The sequence below is a fragment of the Dendrobates tinctorius genome, unplaced genomic scaffold, assembly GCF_039654945.1.
Source record: "Dendrobates tinctorius isolate UK_male_01 unplaced genomic scaffold, ASM3965494v1 ptg000334l, whole genome shotgun sequence".
NCBI lineage: Eukaryota > Metazoa > Chordata > Amphibia > Anura > Dendrobatidae > Dendrobates > Dendrobates tinctorius.
In genome coordinates, this window is record NW_027362000.1 from 1,342,794 (window position 1) to 1,364,210 (window position 21,417).

Consider the following 21,417-nt stretch of genomic DNA (forward strand, 5'->3'; position numbering starts at 1 on the left):
TCCTGGTTTAGGATGAAGCAGCCCCTTCACAGGAAGGAATAATAAAGCATGATTCACATTGTGCACTATAAAGAATAGGAAACTGGTATTCTCTCTTTTGCAGCATGCAGTCTCACGTACACACGGAGGGAGAGATACTGCAGCTGCACACCCTCCTCCCTGGCTATTTCACGCATTACTCTTGATGGAGTATTTTTATATTTCTGAAGACTGCAGTAAGGAAAGGAAGATGCTGCGGTCCTCAAATAACATAAATTACATAGCTTTATATATTCCCACGTATTACTGGGTTAACTAAAGTCCCAATGCGCTAAGTGTTAAAGTCAGAGCAATGTCATCCACACCACACAGCAAACTCACATGCAAGAGGGGGCACAGAACTTCGCTATTAGATAGGCTGTGTTCACACTAATGTTTGTCCTTATGCCATTTTTATGCTTTAGAAATGGCTTTTTTATTCCATCTCAAGGCAACAATTAATTAATTTGATGTCCCAGATTCGGTGACACTAAGTCCAGTCCATCACAGTCTGTGAAAAACAGTTATTGCTAGTAGGACTGATACATTGCAGGGGTCATGGATTTGAATCCCATCAAGGACACCAGGGGCATGGATTCTATATATTCGGGTCAGACTTGCGAGAAACTAGCACGAGTCTCGCATCTTAATACCCAGCACTGCCGCTTGCACTTGGGACCGTAGTGTGCGACTGCATGTATTTCTATGCAGCTGAGCGCTCCGGTCCCGAGTGCCGGCGGCAGTGCTGGGTATTAAGATTTAAGATGCGAGACTCGTGCGAGTTTCTCGCAGGTCTGACCCCGGCCGTCTCCTGTTTCCTGCAGCTTCTCCTGCTTTATCCCCTTTACAATCCAAAAATATAATAAGTTATAGGTGTTTTCCAGGCACAAAAAGAACCCAAGAAAAACATCTGCCTGTCCCTGTAAGAAGTCCTGGAATCCTGTTACCTATATTTTTACAGATTTTTACCTCCTCTTCAGCCCCTTGCAGCCATCCTTGTGGTTTGTTAATGTTCACATCCTGAACTTCATTCCAGCTCTTTCCTTGTGCCTTTCGACCACATTTCCCAAAACAGTGTTGTATATTTCCACAGCTCTCACACTCCCACCCTCACTTCACTTCCAAAGCACCATCCTGAGACTCCTATCTATCGAGTCTCAAGATGGATGAATAGCTGCCCAAACAATTTTTCCTTCCTAACATTCCTCCCACTTCTATCCTGCACTGAGTAATGTTACAGCTGCTAACACCGACACCACAAAGGCTTGGTGTACTGTAAGGGGGAGTAATGAGTCATATAATGTAGTCATGTATTATAACATAATGAGAAAATAGGGGGGAAGCCAGCACTGCTTGAGGTTAGAATGCATAAATTGGAGTGCATATGCACATAATATCTAGCTGTATTCAAAAATGAGATATTTAGCAAAAAAATTGATCAATTCAATTCCCCCCCTATTTTCTTATTATAATATAATATAGCACTGTGGAACACTGTGTTCCATTCTCTCTGACTAAAGTCACATGCTGATAAGATTTCTTGGTCAGAGTGCAGCCTGCAGTGCTCTCCCTCTCTCGCTGTACACATCCCCAGTCATTCATCTTCAAGATCACTGGCCACGCCCTCCATGACATCACACCGCAGAACTGCTGGTTTAACCACGCCCCTGATGACATCATCATCCCGTGCACACTGCAGAGCTGCTGGCTGAGGAAGTCAGGAGCAGGAGGTCACATCACCACCCCTGACAGCTCAGGAACAGAGCAGAATTTTTACAGCAAGTAAATTATGAAGTTTATTTCTGCTAGTTTTTACAATGCTTTAATAATCTGTGTGCCTGGAAATACCCAAACTGAACCTTTGCCCTGGGCTTGGCAATGATGTGAGTGATGACAATTTCTGTACAGTGCAGTGGAATATACTGACGTTATATATGCACTAGGGTATTAATAAATCAATACACTGTATAATAAGTGGAGCACATAATGTTGTGTACTAGATATACTGTGCAGAAAGTTTCGGGGAAGCATAGGGTGAGCATTGAGGGCATCAAATGGCCACCACAACTTGATGGAATAAAAGCCTGTCCAAAAATACAATAGCAGATCCACAAATGTTATAGATTTTGTGTAAGATAATTTAATGTATTAGTTGCATGATTAATTTGCTTAAGTAACAAAAATATAAAAAGAAAATAAACATACAGCAGACAGACACCAGTGTGAACTCGGCCCTTAGTAGTGCAGTCTGGTGGTCAATATCGTAATTATCAGGCACACAAACACCCAGGTTATCAGAATATTGTAAATTTATTATCATCGGTCCAGAGAAGCCACATCCAGGGCACAGATACCAGGGGGATCACTCACCTTGTATGAATTTTCCAACAGAACAACACGCACATACTGTAAAAAGGGCCATAATGTAAAAGGTTGTCATTCTGTCTAGCAGATATCTTTTGAGCTGATGTATTTCTAAAAACCTCCCAAAGATTAGTGATCAGATAGTCTGTGCTACAGGCTGCCACCGCTTGCCATGCCTATATTATACGACTTAACAGTTAAAGTGTCTGTGAGCATGTTCTGCCATGGGACAGGTTCATGAGGGCTGAATGATGGCTGCTGAGGTCTTGGTACTAAAGTCTGAAGAGTGTTGGGTGCTGGGGCATGAAGACTGTTTTGTTCTGGGGTCTGAAGAGTGTCGGGTGCTGAGAACGGAAGAGTGTCTTGGTTGCTGTGGGTGAAGAGTGCTGGGTGCTGGGGAATGAAGACTGTTTTGTTCTGGGGTCTCAAGAGTGTTGGGTGCTGAGGTCTGAAGAGTGTCGGGTTCTGAGATGTGAAGAGTGTTGGATGCTGGGATTGGAAGAGTATTGGGTGCTGGGGTCTGAAGAGTGTTGGGTGCTGGGGTCTGAAGAGTGTTGGGTGCTGGGGTCTGAAGAGTGTTGGGTGCTGGGGTCTGAAAAGTGTCGGGTGCTGGGATCGGAAGAGTGTCGGATGCTGGGATCCGAAGAGTGTTGGGTGCTGGGATCGGAAGAGTGTCAGGTGCTGGGATCGGAAGAGTGTCGGGTGCTGGGATCGGAAGAGTGTCGGGTGCTGGGATCGGAAGAGTGTCGGGTGCTGGGATCGGAAGAGTGTCGGGTGCTGGGATCAGAAAAGTGTCGGCTGCTGGGATCGGAAGAGTGTCGGCTGCTGGGATCGGAAGAGTGTCGGCTGCTGGGATCGGAAGAGTGTCGGCTGCTGGGATCGGAAGAGTGTCAGGTGCTGGTATCGGAAGAGTGTCGGATCCTGGGGTCTGAAGAGTGTTGGCAGCTGGGATTGGAAGAGTGTTGGATGCCATGGTCTGATGAGTCTTGGGTGCCATGGTCTGAATATTGTCTGGTGCTGGCATTTGAAGAGTCTAGGGTGGCGAGGTATAAATAGTGTAGGGTCATGGGGTCTTAAGATTGTACCGTGCTGGGGTCTGAACACTGTCAGGTGCTATGATCTGAGAAGTGATAAGTGCAGGGATCCAAAGAGTGTTGGGTGCTAAGATCTGAAGAGTAATTGGTGCTGGGGTCAAAAGAGTGTTGGGTGCTGTGGAAAAGAGTCCCCTCGGCCACCCCGGTGGCTCCTTTATATCATTGGCAGGACAGCTATCATTTATCCCCCCTCATTTCACATTTTTAGGGATCAAGTAGTGCAATATGCTATAGTCTAAAGTCGTGGTAACATCCATCATAAAATAACTATCCAGTCAAGTCCTGCAGATTCGCGTCACACTGGAGTCATCACCAAGATGAAGCTTTGGGAAGCCTTCAATAATGGAGTCCTGGGGTCCTATGCAACCAAAGCTTAGGCCTCTATCACAGAGGGGCACCTCTATGTTCTTTAGGCCTTCAGCTCAGAGATTTGGAAGTTACTTTCTAGGCCTGACACTTCTAGGAAGATTCTACTGTACTATTGTGTCAATGGGAGACTAGTCAAGAAAGAAAAAGCAACACATCGTGCTACTAATGAAGTGGGCAATGACATGAATAATTGATATTGAAGGGTGGGGTGACATGATCGAGTCTGGGTTATGTCATGTGTACCTACCTGAGGGTTCACTGCTCTGCGTTGCGCTTCGGGATAACTTAGCCTTGCTGGACTTGCTTGTTGTCCTTAGTGGCACAGGAGAGGTTGAGGGGCTGTCACCGCGAATGCTGGAGAGGTCCTGCATGCTGAAGCTCCTTAGTCTTTCTGACAGTGCTCCCTGCCCCTTTGGGAAAATAAAATACCTGTTTTTACAACATTTTTGTGTTGACTTTGTTACTGGTGTTTTCTGAAAGTTTACTTAACTCCACTCAACAATGAAACATTAGCGTTTTTTTCAAGCTCCCATACATTATGCCACCCCACACCATAAGCTCAGTAGTAGGATCAGAGTGACGTCTCCTAGTGAAGGTCTCTTTCTGGCGTTGCCACATGGTATCCAGATAGAGATTGGAGGTTGGAATGGAGGTCTATTATCTTTAGAGATGAGTCCTGCTTTTGTCTTGGACAGAATAACAGCTGGAGATTGATATGGAGTCCACGTGGTCAACATCATGAAGAGGCCTTCACGAGCGCACGTCACACTGGTTCTACTTCCAGTTTTTCAACAAGATATTGGCACACTGCATGTTGCTCAAGCTACTGTGAGCACCATGCGTGGTCTAAATGTGCTACTATGGCCTGCAGCGTTTCCAGACTTGTCTCCACAGCTAGGACATCATTGGTCGGCAATTGCATAAGGAACTGCCAGCAGTGAATCTTGATGATAAGCCAAGTGCACTCAGAATGGCAGAACATTCCTCAGACAACTATTAATAACCTCATTGATAGCAGACAAGGTGTAACTGCGGGGTATTCTGTATGTGGCCTTCATACTCTATACTGAATAAATTGAGACGTTTCTAAATTTTTTGTAATTTATGATGATTTGCAGATCAGTAACTTGTCTATCCATCCTGTGATTTCCATAATTCCACGAGTTTTCTTTCTCGGTGCTGTAATATCAATGTTGAGGAGTGTAATTGGGCTTATGATAGAACTTGTCTTAGCTCCAAGATTCATGGCGTTTACACAGTTCTCATCCATCTCAAGGAGCCATAGTCAAAACATGTCTCTAGTAATATAAAATACAGCTGGAATAGTCTGAGAGAAGAAAACAAATCTTCAGACTCTGGAGATGGGGGTTTATATCGCTCTCTTTGGCAGTCCTGGGTATTTTCTGCTGCCAAGTCCTGGCCCGATGCTGAATGATGTTATTTTAAGGCTCACAGTTTGCGGTGGGCAGATCACATATAAGCCGCATTGTTCTTATGTCTGAGTCTAATAGCTACAATCTGTAGCCCAGCCTCGTAACTTGGGGCTTTTGGCCCTGATACAAAATGTGCACCGGAGCCTCCTTCATATATAGTGCTGGTATCCTCCTGTGTAATACAGGAGTCATTGGGCGCTATCCGGCACCAGGCCCAGATGTGAGTGCAACCTCTGTGTCATGATCCCAGGGCAGGTTTTTGAGCTGCACGTCAGGGGTTAATGTCTGGAGCTCAGTGCAGGTTTTGACCTGCACACCTCAGGTTAATGATGGAGGCCTCTTTCTGTTCTGGGAGAGCTTCTTAAACCCCTTGGAAGCTCCAACCCCTGTCAGTTATACTTTTGCCTTTGGCCGAGTGTGGTGACCTCTGTGTGGCTGTGCCTGTTTGTTGTTATAGCTTTTTTATATGGTTCTGACCAGGTTCTGTTTCCCGTTCTGAGTTTGCCTGTTGATTCTGTACTGTTCTATCCTCTCTGTGTATGACTCGTTGCCTGTGATCTGACTACTCTCTGCTCGCCCCTCTTGTACCTCGCAGCTATCTCTGTGTATGACTCATTGTCAATGCCCCTTGGTAACTTTGTCTCGCAGTTACCATGCTAGGAGTTCTCTTGCAGCTCCTAGCTCTCTGGAGCTTAGGCCACGCCCCCAGCAGTCAGGTGCTTCAGGTCCTGCTGTTCTGGTTCTGAAGTACGCATCTACTCGGCTGCTGCCTGCTCCACAGGTATCTTTGAGCATAGTACGCTTTACTCAGGACACGCGCACTGGCTCAGTGAGCAAGTTCAGTGCGGTGGTCCTGACACTCTGTACCTATCTGAAACGACACACCAGGCATCTGCTCTGAAATCCTGTTTCATGTCATAACACAATGAAATATTTAGCAATTTTCCAATATACAATGTGATTCAGTTTCCCACCAAATGCAACATCACAGAATCATAGAATGGTAGAGTTGGAAGGAACCTCCAGGGTCATCATTTCCAACCCCCTGCTCAATGCAGGATTCACTAAACCATCTCAGACAGATGTATGTCCAGCCTCTGTTTGAAGACTTCCATTGAATAAATCACTGCTTGCTGTCAGTAACTGAAAACATTCTTGCTTTTTCCTCAAAACTGCTGACAGCGCTATAGAGATGTGGAAGAGCAGTGTAAGCATATCTGGGGCAAAGTCATGCAAGCTCTTTCACACGCAGTGCCAAGGAGGTGGCTCCTTCACATGCAGTGCCCAGGAGGTGGCTCCTTCACATGCAGTGCCCAAGAGGTGGCTCCGTCGTGTGCAGTGCCCAGGAGGTGGTTCCTTCTTGTGCAGTGCCCAGGTGGTGGCTCCTTCGTGTGCAGTGCCTAGGTGGCTGCCCCTTCGTGTGCAGTGTCCAGGAGTCATGTCCAGTGCCCAGAAGGTCATGTGCAGTGAGTGAAGTGTCATGTGCAGTGCCCAGAAGGTGGCCACTTTGTGTGCAGTGCCCAGGAGGAGGTCCCATCATGTGCAGTGCCCAGGAGGTGGCTCCTTCACATGCAGTGCCCAGGAGGTGGCTCCTTCACATGCAGTGCCCAAGAGGTGGCTCCGTCATGTGCAGTGCCCAGGAGGTGGCTCCTTTGTGTGCAGTGCCCAGAAGGTGGCCCCTTCGTTTGCAGTGCCCAGGTGGCTGCCCCTTCGTGTGCAGTGTCCAGGAGGTGGTCTCTTCATGTGCAGTGCCTAGAAGGTGGCCACTTTGTGTGCAGTGCCCAGGAGGAGGTCCTATCGTGTGCAGTGCCCAGGAGGTGACTCCTTCATGTTTTTATTTTGCCTTCTAGCAGTATAACAGATCTGTCATCTGCCATTCTGATCCACCTAGTGATAGTGAAGAAACTCTGCTGATTTAGCCCAGCCTACACAGCAAAGTTTTAAACTGAACAACTCAAACGTTCTATTTTTTTATGGGAAAAATAAAAAAGAAGTTTCCTTACAAATATCATGATATTTTCCTTCTAACTTCACTAACTTCAATGTGTATGTACTGTAGTGTTTCATCCGTTACCTTGGCAGCGGCTGTGACTGCAGCAGAGGCAGCAACATTGAGACCTCTCTTGCCAAAGTGTACTAGGGCATCGTAGCTGCGATCTTTTGCTTGGATGAGGCAATCATCAATTTCCTAAAGTAAAACAAAATCCATTTATTACCAAGAAAATCTAATTATGCTACTATTCTGTAAAGAGAAGTGAGAGATAGAGGTGGGGAAACATACAACGTGCTTCATACACCCCCTGTGATATGTGAGATCAGGCTTGGACTGGCTCACAGGAGAGCAGGAGAATCCTTAGGTAGGCCCCAGTGAAGAAATGCTAATGAGTAGTGCAGAAAAAAGTATCATGGTATCATTCATTAAACAAGCTAGTCAAATTAATATTACATAGAAGCATTACTGGGGTCAGTTTATTTTTGTATGTAGCTGAACAGTGGCCCCAAGAGTCATTGTTACTGGTGGGCCTTTGCCAATCCAGTCCGACACTGTGTGAGACCGCATTGCGACACAGCATTCCTGGTAAGTGCAGAATCAGAGGTCAACCACGGTGAGTTTACCGCGGTGAAGACATGGTGAACTTGCATGTGGGGCACTAGTCGCATGGCAAATACCCAGGATATTTGGGGCCTGGGCAGTCATGAGGGCGGGACAGACAGCTATGAGAGGCGAGCATGGCTGTCCTGCTTAAATATTGAGAGCTAAAGGCAGGCGGGCCCGGCTCAGGGAGTGCTGGGTCGTGATGTAAAAATATAAATATAATGAGGTGCCTGCCACAAAATATTTCCAAAATTATAATCGTGCTATGTGTTTTTTTTTAATCTAGGTTGAATTCCTTGGGCACAGTTTATTTCTTTAACTTGTAGGTGGTGATTATCAAAGAGGTTCCACAGAAATATTTCTATATAGATCCCAAAAATTCCTTTCATTTATTTACCTTCTCTTTTGAGGAGAGTGTGGGGTGCACAAATTTTCTGTAAAGTAGGCTAGATCCTTTCGTGTAGGGAGACAGCAGCCAGGCAACAAAAGCAATTTTCAGCTCATAGTAAAATGGAAACCTAAAAGATACAACATAACATTCGATTAAAAAAACAAAACAATAATACAATCTTCGGGAATTTTGATCCTGTATATGCCCGCTCTTACAGTGATAACTGTGAAGTGTCAGTTTCCTTCACTTATTTTGGACGAACCAAGACTTGAACCCCAGGGTATGAGCACAGGACTTTAGGGTATGAGAACACAACTTTAGGGTGTGAGCACACGACTTTAGGGTGTGAGCACACGACTTTAGGGTGTGAGCACACGACGTTAGGGTATGAGCACACGACTTTAGGGTATGAGCACACAACTTTAGGGTATGAGCATAGGACTTTAGGGTACGAGCACACAACTTCAGGGTATGAGCACACAACTTTAGGGTATGAGCATAGGACTTTAGGGTATGAGCACACAACTTTAGGGTATGAGCACACAACTTTAGGGTATGAGCACACGACTTTAGGGTATGAGCATAGGACTTTAGGGTGTGAGCACATGACTTTAGTGTGTGAGCAAACGACTTTAGGGTATGAGACTTGAGGGTGTGAGCACATGACATTAGGGTGTGAGCACAGAACTTCAGGGTATGTGCACACGACTTTAGGGTGTGAGAACAGGACTTTAGGGTGTGAGCACAGGCCTTTAGGGTGTGAGCACACAACTTTAGGGTATGAGACTTTAGGGTGTGAGCACATGACTTTAGTGTGTGAGCAAACGACTTTAGGGTATGAGACTTGAGGGTGTGAGCACATGACATTAGGGTGTGAGCACAGAACTTCAGGGTATGTGCACACGACTTTAGGGTGTGAGAACAGGACTTTAGGGTGTGAGCACAGGCCTTTAGGGTGTGAGCACACAACTTTAGGGTATGAGACTTTAGGGTGTGAGCACATGACTTTAGGGTATGAGCACACAACTTCAGGGTATGAGCACACGAGTTTAGGGTGTGAGCACACGACTTTAGGCTGTGAGCACACAACTTTAGGGTATGAGCATATGACTTTAGGGTGTGAGCACAAGATTTTATGGTGTGCGAACACGACTTTAGGGTATGAGACTTTAGGGTGTGAACCAGTGTTGGACTGGGATGCCAAGGGCCCACCAGTAACATTGACTTTAGGGGCCCACTTTTCACCTGCATACACATATTCCACTACCCTCGTTCACAAATTTACCTCTACATCTATATAATAAACTGGGCAGTTTGTTTAATGACTGATAAGATGCTGCTTTTTTCTGTTCAGAGTGAATCAAGTGAATTATGCCAAGTACTGCCCATACAGTGGGGTTGGGGGCCCAGATCTGCACCAAGGGCCCACCGGGAGATTCCCGTTACCCTGTGGGCCAGTCCGAGCCTGGTGTGAACACATGACTTTAGTGTGTGAGCAAACGACTTTAGGGTGTGAGACTTTAGGGTGTGAGCACAGAACTTTAGGGTATGTGCACACGACTTTAGGGTGTGAGCACACGACTTTAGGGTGTGAGCACAGGACTTTGGGGTGTGAGCACAGGACTTTAGGGTGTGAGCACAGGACTTTAGGGTGTGAGCACAGGACTTTAGGCTATGGACACAAAACTTTCTCTTCCTGGCAGCAGAGCTGTGAGTTTTTCTTGGCAAAGTCATTCAAGATAACGGCGGTCTTTTTCTTGAAGCAGCGTCCTTGGCTTTAACCACCATTTTTTGCAGTCTGCGTTCTTTCTTTATACTTTCCACCACAGTAGCGAGCAACTTCCCTAGTGAAAACCGGACGAAGAATGAATATAACTTACCTGCTTCAAGGTTTCTGAACCCTGAAGTGGTTAAAAAAAAAAAAAAAAACAGCAAAAGACTAGACATGTGCCCAGCACTGCCGCTTTAATGCTTTAAAATTTTGTAGCAGGTTTGAGCCACCTTTTCAGAAAGAATCCGCTGGAAAAAGACATTACAAAATAGTTTTAGTGGGATTCTGGGTCTATAAGGAGTATTGTATGAGCAGTATATAGCATTATTACTACTTGGGAACTATATGGTGGTAATAAATCATTGTTTGGTAGTATGTAAACTGATGTAGAAGTATTAGAAGTATTATGTGGGCCCCTTATGCAAGTAATATATTAGTATAATGTGATAGCATAAGTCTGATACTAAATTGCAATATTGTGTGGACACTACATGGTGGTATTTTAAGGCTAAAGTATGGCTGTATTTTATGGGAGCGCTGTGTGTGTGCACTGTATGTAGTTTCTAACATTTTTGGGCACTAGGACATATGTACTTCACTTGTTGTTTGGGGTCTTTTTCTATCAAAAACTAACCACAACCACACAGCATAAGTCTCCAAAATATCTGGAGATAGAAATCTCCTGGCAATGAAAAACAAATTCTGTAAGTGAAGTACCAGACGGCGGCGTCTTCACTGTGACATGTGATGATGTTTTTTTTTTTTGCTTATTGTGTACTTTAGCTTCAGTGCATTTGCTCATTACTAAGCCCTTTATGGCTATGTATTCGGTTATGCCCGTGGCCTCCACCACTGTGTGACACAATTTTAACCCCTCTTGGACTCACCCATTTTATAAATTTACGGCCGAATCTAATTTTTTTTTGTGGCATTTTAAGAGCTATAGAATTTTCTCACCATTGTAGCCGTATGAGGGCTTTTTTTTTTCTTTTTTTCTTGCAGGATGAGATTTATTTGGCCGTGGCACCAGTTTGGAGTATATATGACTATTAAATAGCAATTATTATTATTGGATTTTTTTTACATTTTATCCCACACAAAGTATTGGCTTTATTTTTCGAGTCAGTACCGTTACGCCCATATTAAATTTATATACTGTAGCTTTCTATATGTTTACTTACTTTTGCACAATAAATATCATTGTTGAAAAAAAAAACAACACATTTTTGTTTTATAACTGCTAATTTGTAATTGTTTTAATTTTATATTTTTAAATTACAAAACAAAATTAAAGACATAAAGAATTTCATAAAAACAGCTAAACTTGCTTTCTTTGTCCATCCTGCCTTGCAAAAGCTGAAATGGAAAGTGAAAAAAGGTATAACAAAAAGTGATAAAAAATACAAAAAATATACAAGGTTTGAGATATAATTTTGTATTACTTTTTTTTGTGTCATGTATATTTTAGAAGATTTTTTTATAGTCATGCAACTATATTAAAGGGAATCTGACACTGGGTTTTTGGCACATAATCTGAGAGCAGCATGATGTAGGAGCAGAGACCCTGAGTCCAGCAATGTGTCTTTTACTGGGCTGCTTGATGTAGTTTTGATAAAACCAGTGTTTTGTCAGCAGGAGATTATCACTAGGATACTAATAAACCTGCTGCCATGTAGTCCAACCACACCCCCATCATTGATTGGCATATTTCTGTGTAGAAAGCTGCCAATCAGTGGTGTGGGCAGGGTTATACAAAGCTCAGCATTCTGAGCACTGCTAGATCTGCAGCAGAGAAAACTGTGATTTTATCAAAATGACAGCAAATAGCTCAGTAAGTCACACATCGTTGTAATCAGGGCCTCAATCTCTACATTATGCTGCTCTCAGATTAGGTGACCAAAACCTGGTAACAGACTCCCTTTAAGAATATTTATTATATTGGATATATATATGTCAGAAATAACTTAATTATTGGTAATTTACATATTGGTATTTTCATAAAATTGATATCTTTTTTAACACTTTGAGGATCGGCATTGTGGTAGCGAAGATTTTCTTCCTTGGATCTGCTTGCTAAAAGTAAATGAGATCCTCTACAAAACAAACAACACAAATACAGTATGTTTTGCCTTGTACTCACCAGCAGAGAAAGATGTCTGTAAATGTTTCTAATGTCATGAAAAGTGCAAATATGATCCAGTACATCATCCATTTTACCTGGGAAAGACAAAAACAAAGGAAGTTACTACATTTTTTTTGGTAGAGGGGTCTAAAGTTTGGCTGACATTACGGTTTTCTTCCTTCTGGGTGGGGGATAATTTGCATACTTCTTTCAAGGAGAACTGCCTATGAGGCTACACTTAATCAACGCAAGAGAGGTAACTAATGTGATCCACTAGTTAATTTGTGATAATCCTATAAGAAGGGGTGTAAGAGGTGTGCCAAACTTGCATGATAGGAGGCCACAACCTTTCCGGCTAGGGATTTCCATCATGCGCGGCAGCATAGACAAAACACATATTTTTTAAAGAGAATATGTCACCAGTTTTTTTCTACCTCATCTGAGAGCAGAATGATACAGAGGAGGCAGAGACCTTGATTCCAGTGAGGTATCCCTTATTGGGTTACTTGCTGCAGTTTTATATGCTGCCGATCTAGCAGTTCTCTAAAAGCTGAGCTCTATATAACCAGGGCTGTGGAGTCGGTAAGCCAAACCTGCGACTCCGACTCAAGTCCGACTCCAACTCCGACATATATTGCTTATATTTAAGTGAAAAATTTATTGCAGTACAATGTGAACATCAGACATTTAATCATATTTATGATACAATAATCAAGACATTTAGATAGAACATAATATCTATTTATTGGAATACAACTTTAGAACACAAAAAACTGTAATAAATTGTAAATATGTAATGCACTATGTGATATTGCATATACTGTGTGTATATATATATATATATATATATATATATATATATAAAAACTATGTAATAAACTATGTACAGTAAGTGGCAAAAAACAGTTTTCAACAAAAACATACTAAATAACATTTGTGCAGTCTATGAATTTGTTCTAAGAAATAGAATTGCCTCCATCAGATCCTCCTTCATAGATAACATTATTAGGTCAGATTTTAGGTCAAGGCCAGAGAACAACCTCTCTACACTAACTTGGGTTGGAGGCAAAGCCATAACCACATGGGCAACATCTCTCACAATTTCCGGGTATAAAGGAATTGCCTCCTGCACAGTCAGTTTTGATGAACGGTTGAATTTTTCTATTTCTTTGAGAGCAAGTGAAACATTTTGCTGAAATATGGTCAATCTGCTGCTATAGGAGACGGAGTGAAATCTTTTTCCTTGCGGCAACGCTTTGCCTGCTCCATGTCATCCAAATACTTGTCAAAGTCAAACTCCTCATCTGATGAGGATGAATATATGGCAGCAGTAGCACTGTCAGGACCCAAGTGCTCTTGCACCTAGCAGTCCTCCTGTAGGCCACTCATCCTAACTGCTACCTCAGTCAGAGCTTCTTTTCCTTTAGTAAGCTGTTGCTCATCAATCAGTATAAGATGACTTGGGTCCACATAAACAGCTATTGGAATGTTATTTTCCAATAGTTGTGTCTCTCTCCGTTGAAATCATTGAAGCAGAAATGCCATCTGCGATTAAACCTCCTCTTTGGGACAGGCAAAATAGCAAGTTCTTCCACTACCTTATGAAAATGCCAGGAGTTAAATCCTCAGCTTGTAATTTTTTAGTCACGGTAAATTGGTGATTAAGTAATTCCTTCAATTCAGCCACCTGTGTCCATTGACCTTCATTTAGGGTTACCTGAGGGTTCGCCATATCTATAAGAAATGGTTTTAGTTCAAGCAATCGCTCAATCATTAAATAAGTGCTGCCCCACCGAGTGGCTTGATCGACAATTGCCCCTTTCCCAACACGTCTCTTCAAGAAGGAATCAATTTTAGGAGTTCTGGCAGAAATAACCAATTTCCTCACTTTTCCAATCAGATTTCCAGCATGTCCCTCTTGCAGACTATCTCTTATTCCCAGCTGCAGCGTGTGCACAACACTGCGCATGTGATGAATATGAAAGTGTTTTCAAGCAGCTTCAACAAGATCATCTATTTCTACAGTATAATTTTGCTGTTCTTCTGTTGTAATATCTGTTTGTTCCTCAGTTACATGAACAGCACTGTGGCCTTCCATCTCAAACATACTGAATCCTAAATTTTCATCTAGCTGTTGTTCATTACTCTCATTCATCAGTGTAATTGTACTTATGTTTGAAGCATTGTCCGTTACAATAGCAAGAACCTGTTCTTGTGTGAATGTAGCCTTAGATCAGGAATAGATCAGCCATTTATAGGACATTTCATAACTTTCCCAAATTCCTATGAAAAAATATTCAGCACATTCTGCATTGAACTACTGTACCCAATTTATTATATATTTTAGGAGTCGGAGTCGGTCCATTTTATACCGACACAGCCCTGCATATAACTCCGCCCATACCACTGATTGGCAGCTGTGTACACTGTGCATAGGCAGAATCTGTGGTGTGGGCGGGGTTATACACAGCTCAGCAATCAGAGAACTGGTAGTTCTACAACAGAGAAAATAGGGATTGTATCAAAACTGCAGCAAGCAGCCCAGTAAGTGGCACATCGATGGAATCAGAGTCACTGCCCCTACATCATGCTGCTCTCAGATAGGGTAGCCAAAAGCTGATGACAGATTCCCGTGTAGGCTAGCTTCACACATCTGATATTCACAGTTCGTGTACAGACTATGATATATGGACTGACCGCATATTTCCAGCCTCATAAGCATCTAAAGAGGAGGCCGAGTTTGAGTCGGGACACCTGCTGCCAAGTCCGACCTCGGAACGTGAAACACCAATGTGTGGAGTTGGCCTCCAAAGTTACAACAACGTCTTTACAGTCTCCTTTAGAAATTTCTTCTGAAGAGGGCTCTTCTGACTACTTCACCTCAAGAGAACTCCTTCTGTGCTGGCTCCTCTGCTCTCAGCGGGGGTCTCTTTTTCTCACTTTCTCTGTAGCAGGCCTTTGCACTCATGCACATACACTTGTATCTCAGGCCTTCATCCCTCGCAGCTCCTTATATTCCTCCCCAGGTATGTGTTAGCTTTCTTTCCCCAAAGTCGGTCAGAGAGGCAATCTTCCCTCTGTACCCTCTTTCCATTTATTAGTTTTGGACTGCAAAGTCATCTCTAAATGGGGTTAACTTTAGGGTTAGTTCATGTGTTAGAGCCTGGGCTACTGGAGGATCTACTACGACACTACAAGCATCACATATGACCATATATTACTGAATTTCACAATTATTTCATTGAGTAATTAATTTAGAGGAGTCTTGACTCTTGGCCCAGGATTCTCCTGAGTATATCCAACATATATAATATCAGGAGTAACATTATAAGTGTAACGCATGTGCGTGGATCGTGGACCCACTGTGCCACGGTCCGGGGAGAGCCCATCTGGTTCTTCACTAGAGCCCCTGATGTTGTGGTTAGACTTGAACCCAGATGGATGCCAGGTGTTACTCCAGGGAGCAGACCCCGGAGCCGCAGAAGCTGACACCAGAGGGTCAAGGAATCAGAACCAGAGCCAGAGTAACTGGCTGGGCAGGAACTGTTAACGGGAGGATAGGACCAAGATCAGACAGGACGGAAAGAAACAAATTCAGGAAGAACCAGGTCACTGGCAGGAGAGGACCGCAGGTGTGGACAGACAGGGAACCGCAGGTGTGGACAGACAGGGAACCTCAGGTGCGAACATAGGGAGCTCAGACAAAGGTAGCAGGTTAATGGTACTTGTTCAGACACAGCATGTATAGGAAAAGGTACTGCTATGGACACAGCAGATTTAGAGGTAGGGTCTGATTCCGACACTGCAGGTGTGATCATAGATACTGATTCACACATTGTATGTTTAGAGATTTTAGATACTGAAACAGATACAGAATCAGATTGAATCAGACACGGCAAGTTTAGCAATAGCTACTGATTCAGACGCTCCCAATTTGCTAGGAAAAATATGTTCTCTCTCATCTTTTTCATGAGCAGTAGACCTCTTCTCCAAGACATCCACAGGGTAGACTGGGCTAGGCTGAGTACCAGGATCCTTAATTTGCAAAGCCTCCATCTGCCCAGATACCAACTTGATACCCTAAATCAAGTAGGAGTTCCTCCTCTAGGTTGTTGGTAAAGAGGGTCCTGGAAGGTGCTTCCACCTTGACGTTCATATCCAGTGGCCAATAGAAAATTGAAGTTACCCTTTAAAGGAGCATCTTCAAACCGGTACCACAAAGATACGGCTATCAGGGAGTTTTGATCCTGTGAGCAGATCTACAACTTGCTGCAAAGGGTCTCCAGCCAATCCGAAATGGAAACAGGCCGCATCTATAAAGCAGGTTGCTCCATAGGACATAGAAAAGGCCAGAGTCAACAGTGGAGGAGAGTTAGGCTAATTGCACACGTTGCAGAAAATTTCTGCTCAAAAACCTGACTCCCTTCCCAGAAACCGGACCTTTTTTGTCTTCGCGTTTTCCGCGCGTTTTTGTCGCGGTTTTGATGCATTTTTTTCCGCAGCGTTTTCAAAACGCATTGAACTAGCCAGAAACGCGGAAAAATCCGCAAAATTAATGAGCATGCTGCATTTTTTACCGCGATGCGTTTTTTTCGCTGTAAAAAAACGCATCAATATGCACAAACAGTGCAAAATGCATAGAAATTGATGGGAAGCTTATTTTTAGCAGTTTTATAGCGGTTTTATAGTCAAAACCGCTAAAAAAACGCTGTGTGTGAACACAGCCTTACTCTCACCCAGAGTAGTCTCCGCTACAGACCCTAGGATTGGAAGCACTGCTAACTTCACAGGGCAAGTGCAGACAACAAATTCCAGCAGCACAAATCCTTGGAACAGCGGTGCTCCTGCCGTCATTCAACTGGCTCAATGTGGCCAATTGGTACAGAATCGCAGGTGCAGACAATTACGGAACCGCAGGTGCAGGCAGGTACAGAACCGCAGGTGCGGACAGGTACAGAACCGCAGGTGCGGACAGGTACAGAACCGCAGGTGCGGACAGGTACAGAACCGCAGGTGCGGACAGGTACAGAACCGCAGGTGCGGACAGGTACAGAACCGCAGGTGCGGACAGGTACAGAACCGCAGGTGCGGACCGGTACAGAACCGCAGGTGCGGACCGGTACAGAACCGCAGGTGCGGACAGGTACAGAAACGCAGGTGCGGACAGGTACAGAAACGCAGGTGCGGACAGGTACAGAACCGCAGGTGCGGACAGGTACAGAACCGCAGGTGCGGACAGGTACAGAACCGCAGGTGCGGACAGGTACAGAACCGCAGGTGCGGACAGGTACAGAACCGCAGGTGCGGGCAGGTACAGAACTGCAGGTGCGGGCAGGTACAGAACTGCAGGTGCGGGCAGGTACAGAACCGCAGGTGCGGGCAGGTACAGAACCACAGGTGTGGACAGTTACAGATCCGCAGGTGGGGACAGGCAGAGAACCGCAGCTGCGGACAGACAGGGAACCGCAGGTGCAGATAGGCAGGGAACTGCAGGTGTGGACAACGGACCTAGCAGCTTAAAGGCAAGCTAAATACTAAAGTCCTAAATGTTGAACAGGCACCTCCCTTTAGAGGAGGGTGCCTTACATACTAGATGCCTCCCAGCAATTGGCTGGGGACATTCAGAAGTCTGCATGCTAACCCTTTGAGAAGCAAGAAGTGCATGCGCACACTAGGCATGGTGCCCAGAGACTGCAAGACGTGCACAGGCACGGGGACTTGGAAGCTGAGGTGGATAGCCGCAACAGGAGCACAGTCAGGATGGTGAACAAGTCGGCATCCCTGCTGGGGAGAAAGGGAGGCATGCAGGGATGCTGTTTGTCATGGGTTTACCATAACAGAGAGGGGCCAGAAGACCACAGCATCTGATTTCACGTATTCCTGCACTGATTAAATACACTTCTTATTAAACGGTGCAGGTTTCTGTTAGCAGTGCAGAAGTTAAATTGTTCAGCTTAAGGTATATGAAGGTTTCCTGCTTGGATGATCTGAGCTGTTCAGTATTGGCCACTCCCCTTTACTATATATGTTAGTCTTATACTGCCTGGTGTGGAGTTGAGGTGTCGGTTGTTGCTAGAGGCATTTGTAATGTTGATCTATGACTGTTGCTTTGTGTTTCGGCTGTGTGCAAATACTACTCCTCTCCTATTTGGTTTTCCTTCCTTTTCTCCCTAGTGTTCTTCTCTGTTGTCTGTGAGTGCATATGTGTATGTTTGGTATTTTCATTTATCCTTGTACGTCCTCCCTTGTTAGTCTGGTTTGTGTATGTACATACACTATTACTACCCACTTCCCTGGGAGGCGTAGGGGGACAGATATAGGGCTGATTCAGGAGTTCAGCAAGGTGCGTGGCCACAGCATCTTCATCATCAGAAGTAATCCGGGGAGCAGGAATAGCTCGGGTGCTCTTAGCATTAGGGACAGGGAAGGAGCCCCTGGCCTTAGGTATTCCGACAACAGAGTTGTGTCATTGGTGTTACAATAAGCAGGAACAGTCTCTCCAATTGTTGCATAAAGCAATGGAAATTTCATTCATTTTTTTGCCCTAAAGCAAATACACTCCTCTTTACTTTGGTCTTTTTAATGGATTTTTCCATTTTTCCATCTTGGATGTGGTTTTCTGTTTCGCTACGCGGGTCATTGTGCTGACTGCATTGCAATTTCAGACATGTTTAATTAATAGTTTCCATGCTAAGCGGAGAATTACAACTTTCTACCTAAACTGCTGCAGTAATGTTATTTTCTTCTATGGTAATTCAGCTTCTGGAAGACGAAATAGTGGAATTATCAGTAACTAAAATCCTCGCTTTATCTCCCTGCACAGAACAAACAGGAGGAGCCTGGAGGGATAAGATGACGCCGAGTCACTAGAGTGCAGCGATGTCAAGAGGACAAGATTGTAATTAGAAACTCAAGTTCAGTGCCTGTGCGACTTTTTCACTAATTTCTGCAGAAGCCCTGAAAATTGTAAAGCTGTCCGAGACGTGACAACCTCTTTAAAAGTGACAAACACAAGTATCCTTATTTCGCAGGGCAGTAAACACCTTTAATCTATCGCCTATAAGGTTTCACTGGTGCACAATTAAAGGAACATTCACAAGTTTGAAAATGATCTCCTATCTATGGGATAGGGGATAATTTCCGGATTCATGGGGGTCCAACCACAAAGATCCCCACCAATCCCGAAGACCGTATGTGAATGGAGCGTAGGTCGCTCATGTGCACTGACGCTCCATTCATCCTTAATGGGAACGCTGAGCGCTGCGTTTGGCAAGTTGTCGACACCATAAGAATGAATGGAGCGGCAGTGCAGATGATCGACCTACGCTCCATTCACACAGGAGCCTCGGATCCCAGGATCGCTGAGGATCGCAGTAATTGTATACCCAGCGACTAGGAAGATATCCCCTATCCCATGGATAAGAATAACTTATACCTCTTCAAAGGAAAAATATGAACTATTACAATTATTTACCTATTCCTGCATTTATAAATTTATAAGTAAAAGTCGCCTCAAAAATACCTTTTTGAATCAGAGCTACCATCCAAGAACAATTGAAAACCAAATTACAAGAGCCACCAGAATGTCAAGGAATCACCTGCTACATTACAAAGCTAAAGAAGAAAATAACCGGGTGCCTCTAGTGGTCACCTACAACCCAAATCTGGAGGTGCTAAGGGGAGCTGCACGGAAATTACAACCTTTACTACAAAAAGATGCCCGATTACAATCCATATTTCCAGACCCCCCACTACTGTGTTTTAGGCAGCCCCCAAATCTAAGACGCATCATTGTCAGAAGCTCCCTGTCCTCCCCAACAGCTGCAGGAACCTTTCCTTGCAACCAGAAAAAATATAAAACCTGTCCATTTATAATGACCACGGACAAAATAAAGATCCCCAACTCACATCAGGACTAAAAGATCCCAGGTACTTTGAGCTGCATCACATCTAATGTGGTGTACTTAATTATTTGTACTAAATGTCCAACTGGGGGGTCTGTATGTGGGGAGACCGGGCAAAAACTGAGAACAAGGATGCATTCTCATCGCCACACAATAGGAGAAAAAAGAATGGATCTACCTGTGGCAAAACATTTTTGTATGCCTGATCATAACACCATGGATATGAAATTACTGGTATTGAAAAGTAACTTCACATCTCAGAGAGAGAAGAGTCTGGGAGTACAATCTCATGATGACCTTTGATACTCTCAATGCTGGAATGAAAGTGTCGCATGGATTTATGTCTTTTTATATTAATTAAGGAATTTGCTCCTAAGACCTTGTGGGGGCATCACAACACATTACCAGACACCAATCAGAGGACAATAAAACATAAACATAAGACTCCTTATCTATGAACTGGTGCAATATTTATGTTTCTCCCTCTGCCATAATGATAGTTCTGCTTCGCGTCACTTGTCTTATCTATTTCATTTTTTCTGTGCTGTGTTGTGCATAAATATGTGATTCTTCAGATTTTGTATTAGTCAATGCCTGATGAAGAGACTTGAGTAGTCTCGAAATCTTGCAATGTGTTACATCTTTTCGGCACCTCTCACTGCCTAACGGCGTACATCGGCACGTCATCTGGATGTCTTCACATATGTGGTAACCCACTCTGTTCCATGTGCAGTAAGCATGAGATAAATCCTTGCTCTGATGATTTAGGACCTTTTTCACACAGATAAACTCTTGATAAAGGCTTAACAGCCGAAACGTTGATTTTTGATTATCTGTGGTCCGATTTCAACAAATGTGGATAAATTAACCTTTTTGATTGACTGCATTTTATGTGCCAAGTTTTTTTCTATATTATATCATCTTTTCAGTTAGCCATTAAAAGGTATCAACCATTGAGGACTCTCAATTCTGATTATTTTTCTAAGTAATAGTTGTCCTTGTAAAGCACTGAAGCCACCATTAAAAGGTGGGGACGGGTGAGTTCTTGTCATATGTACACCCTCAGGTCCAGAATTAAGCTGGGATCACACATGCGAGAAACACGGCCGAGTCTCGCATGTTAATACCTGGCACTGCCACCGACACTCGAGAGCAGAGTGTGCGGCTCCATGTATTGCTAGGCGGCCGCACGCTCCGCTCCCGAGTGCCGATGGCAGTGCCGGGTATTAACATGCGAGACTCGGCCGTGTTTCTCGCATGTGTGATCCCGACCTTACTTGGAGTGTTTCTGTAATAATGGACTAATTAGTGAAAGAAGGTGTAATCATTATGGCGCACAAAACGAGACCTCCAGT

The 21,417-nt window shown here is 44.1% G+C and overlaps 1 protein-coding gene and 1 long non-coding RNA gene across 4 annotated transcripts in view; one reads left to right on the forward strand and one right to left on the reverse strand.

Moving 5' to 3' along the window:
• Window positions 1-21,417, reverse strand: part of REEP1 (receptor accessory protein 1) — a 67,296-nt gene that overhangs the window by 40,013 nt on the left and 5,866 nt on the right. For 2 of the 3 annotated variants that reach the window (XM_073562075.1, XM_073562074.1), the window contains exons 3-6: window positions 12,177-12,253; window positions 8,272-8,392; window positions 7,353-7,466; window positions 4,093-4,255 (exon numbers count right to left, since the gene is read on the reverse strand). In XM_073562075.1, the coding sequence (XP_073418176.1) occupies window positions 4,093-4,255; window positions 7,353-7,466; window positions 8,272-8,392; window positions 12,177-12,253 (475 nt within the window). Of the gene's footprint in view, window positions 1-2,388; window positions 2,425-4,092; window positions 4,256-7,352; window positions 7,467-8,271; window positions 8,393-12,176; window positions 12,254-21,417 lie in introns of all 3 variants that reach the window. The other variant, XM_073562076.1, reaches the window with a different exon arrangement.
• Window positions 1,695-21,017, forward strand: LOC141074828 (uncharacterized). Its single transcript, XR_012227215.1, has 2 exons — window positions 1,695-1,800; window positions 18,982-21,017. It is a non-coding gene; the product is annotated as an uncharacterized lncRNA (long non-coding RNA).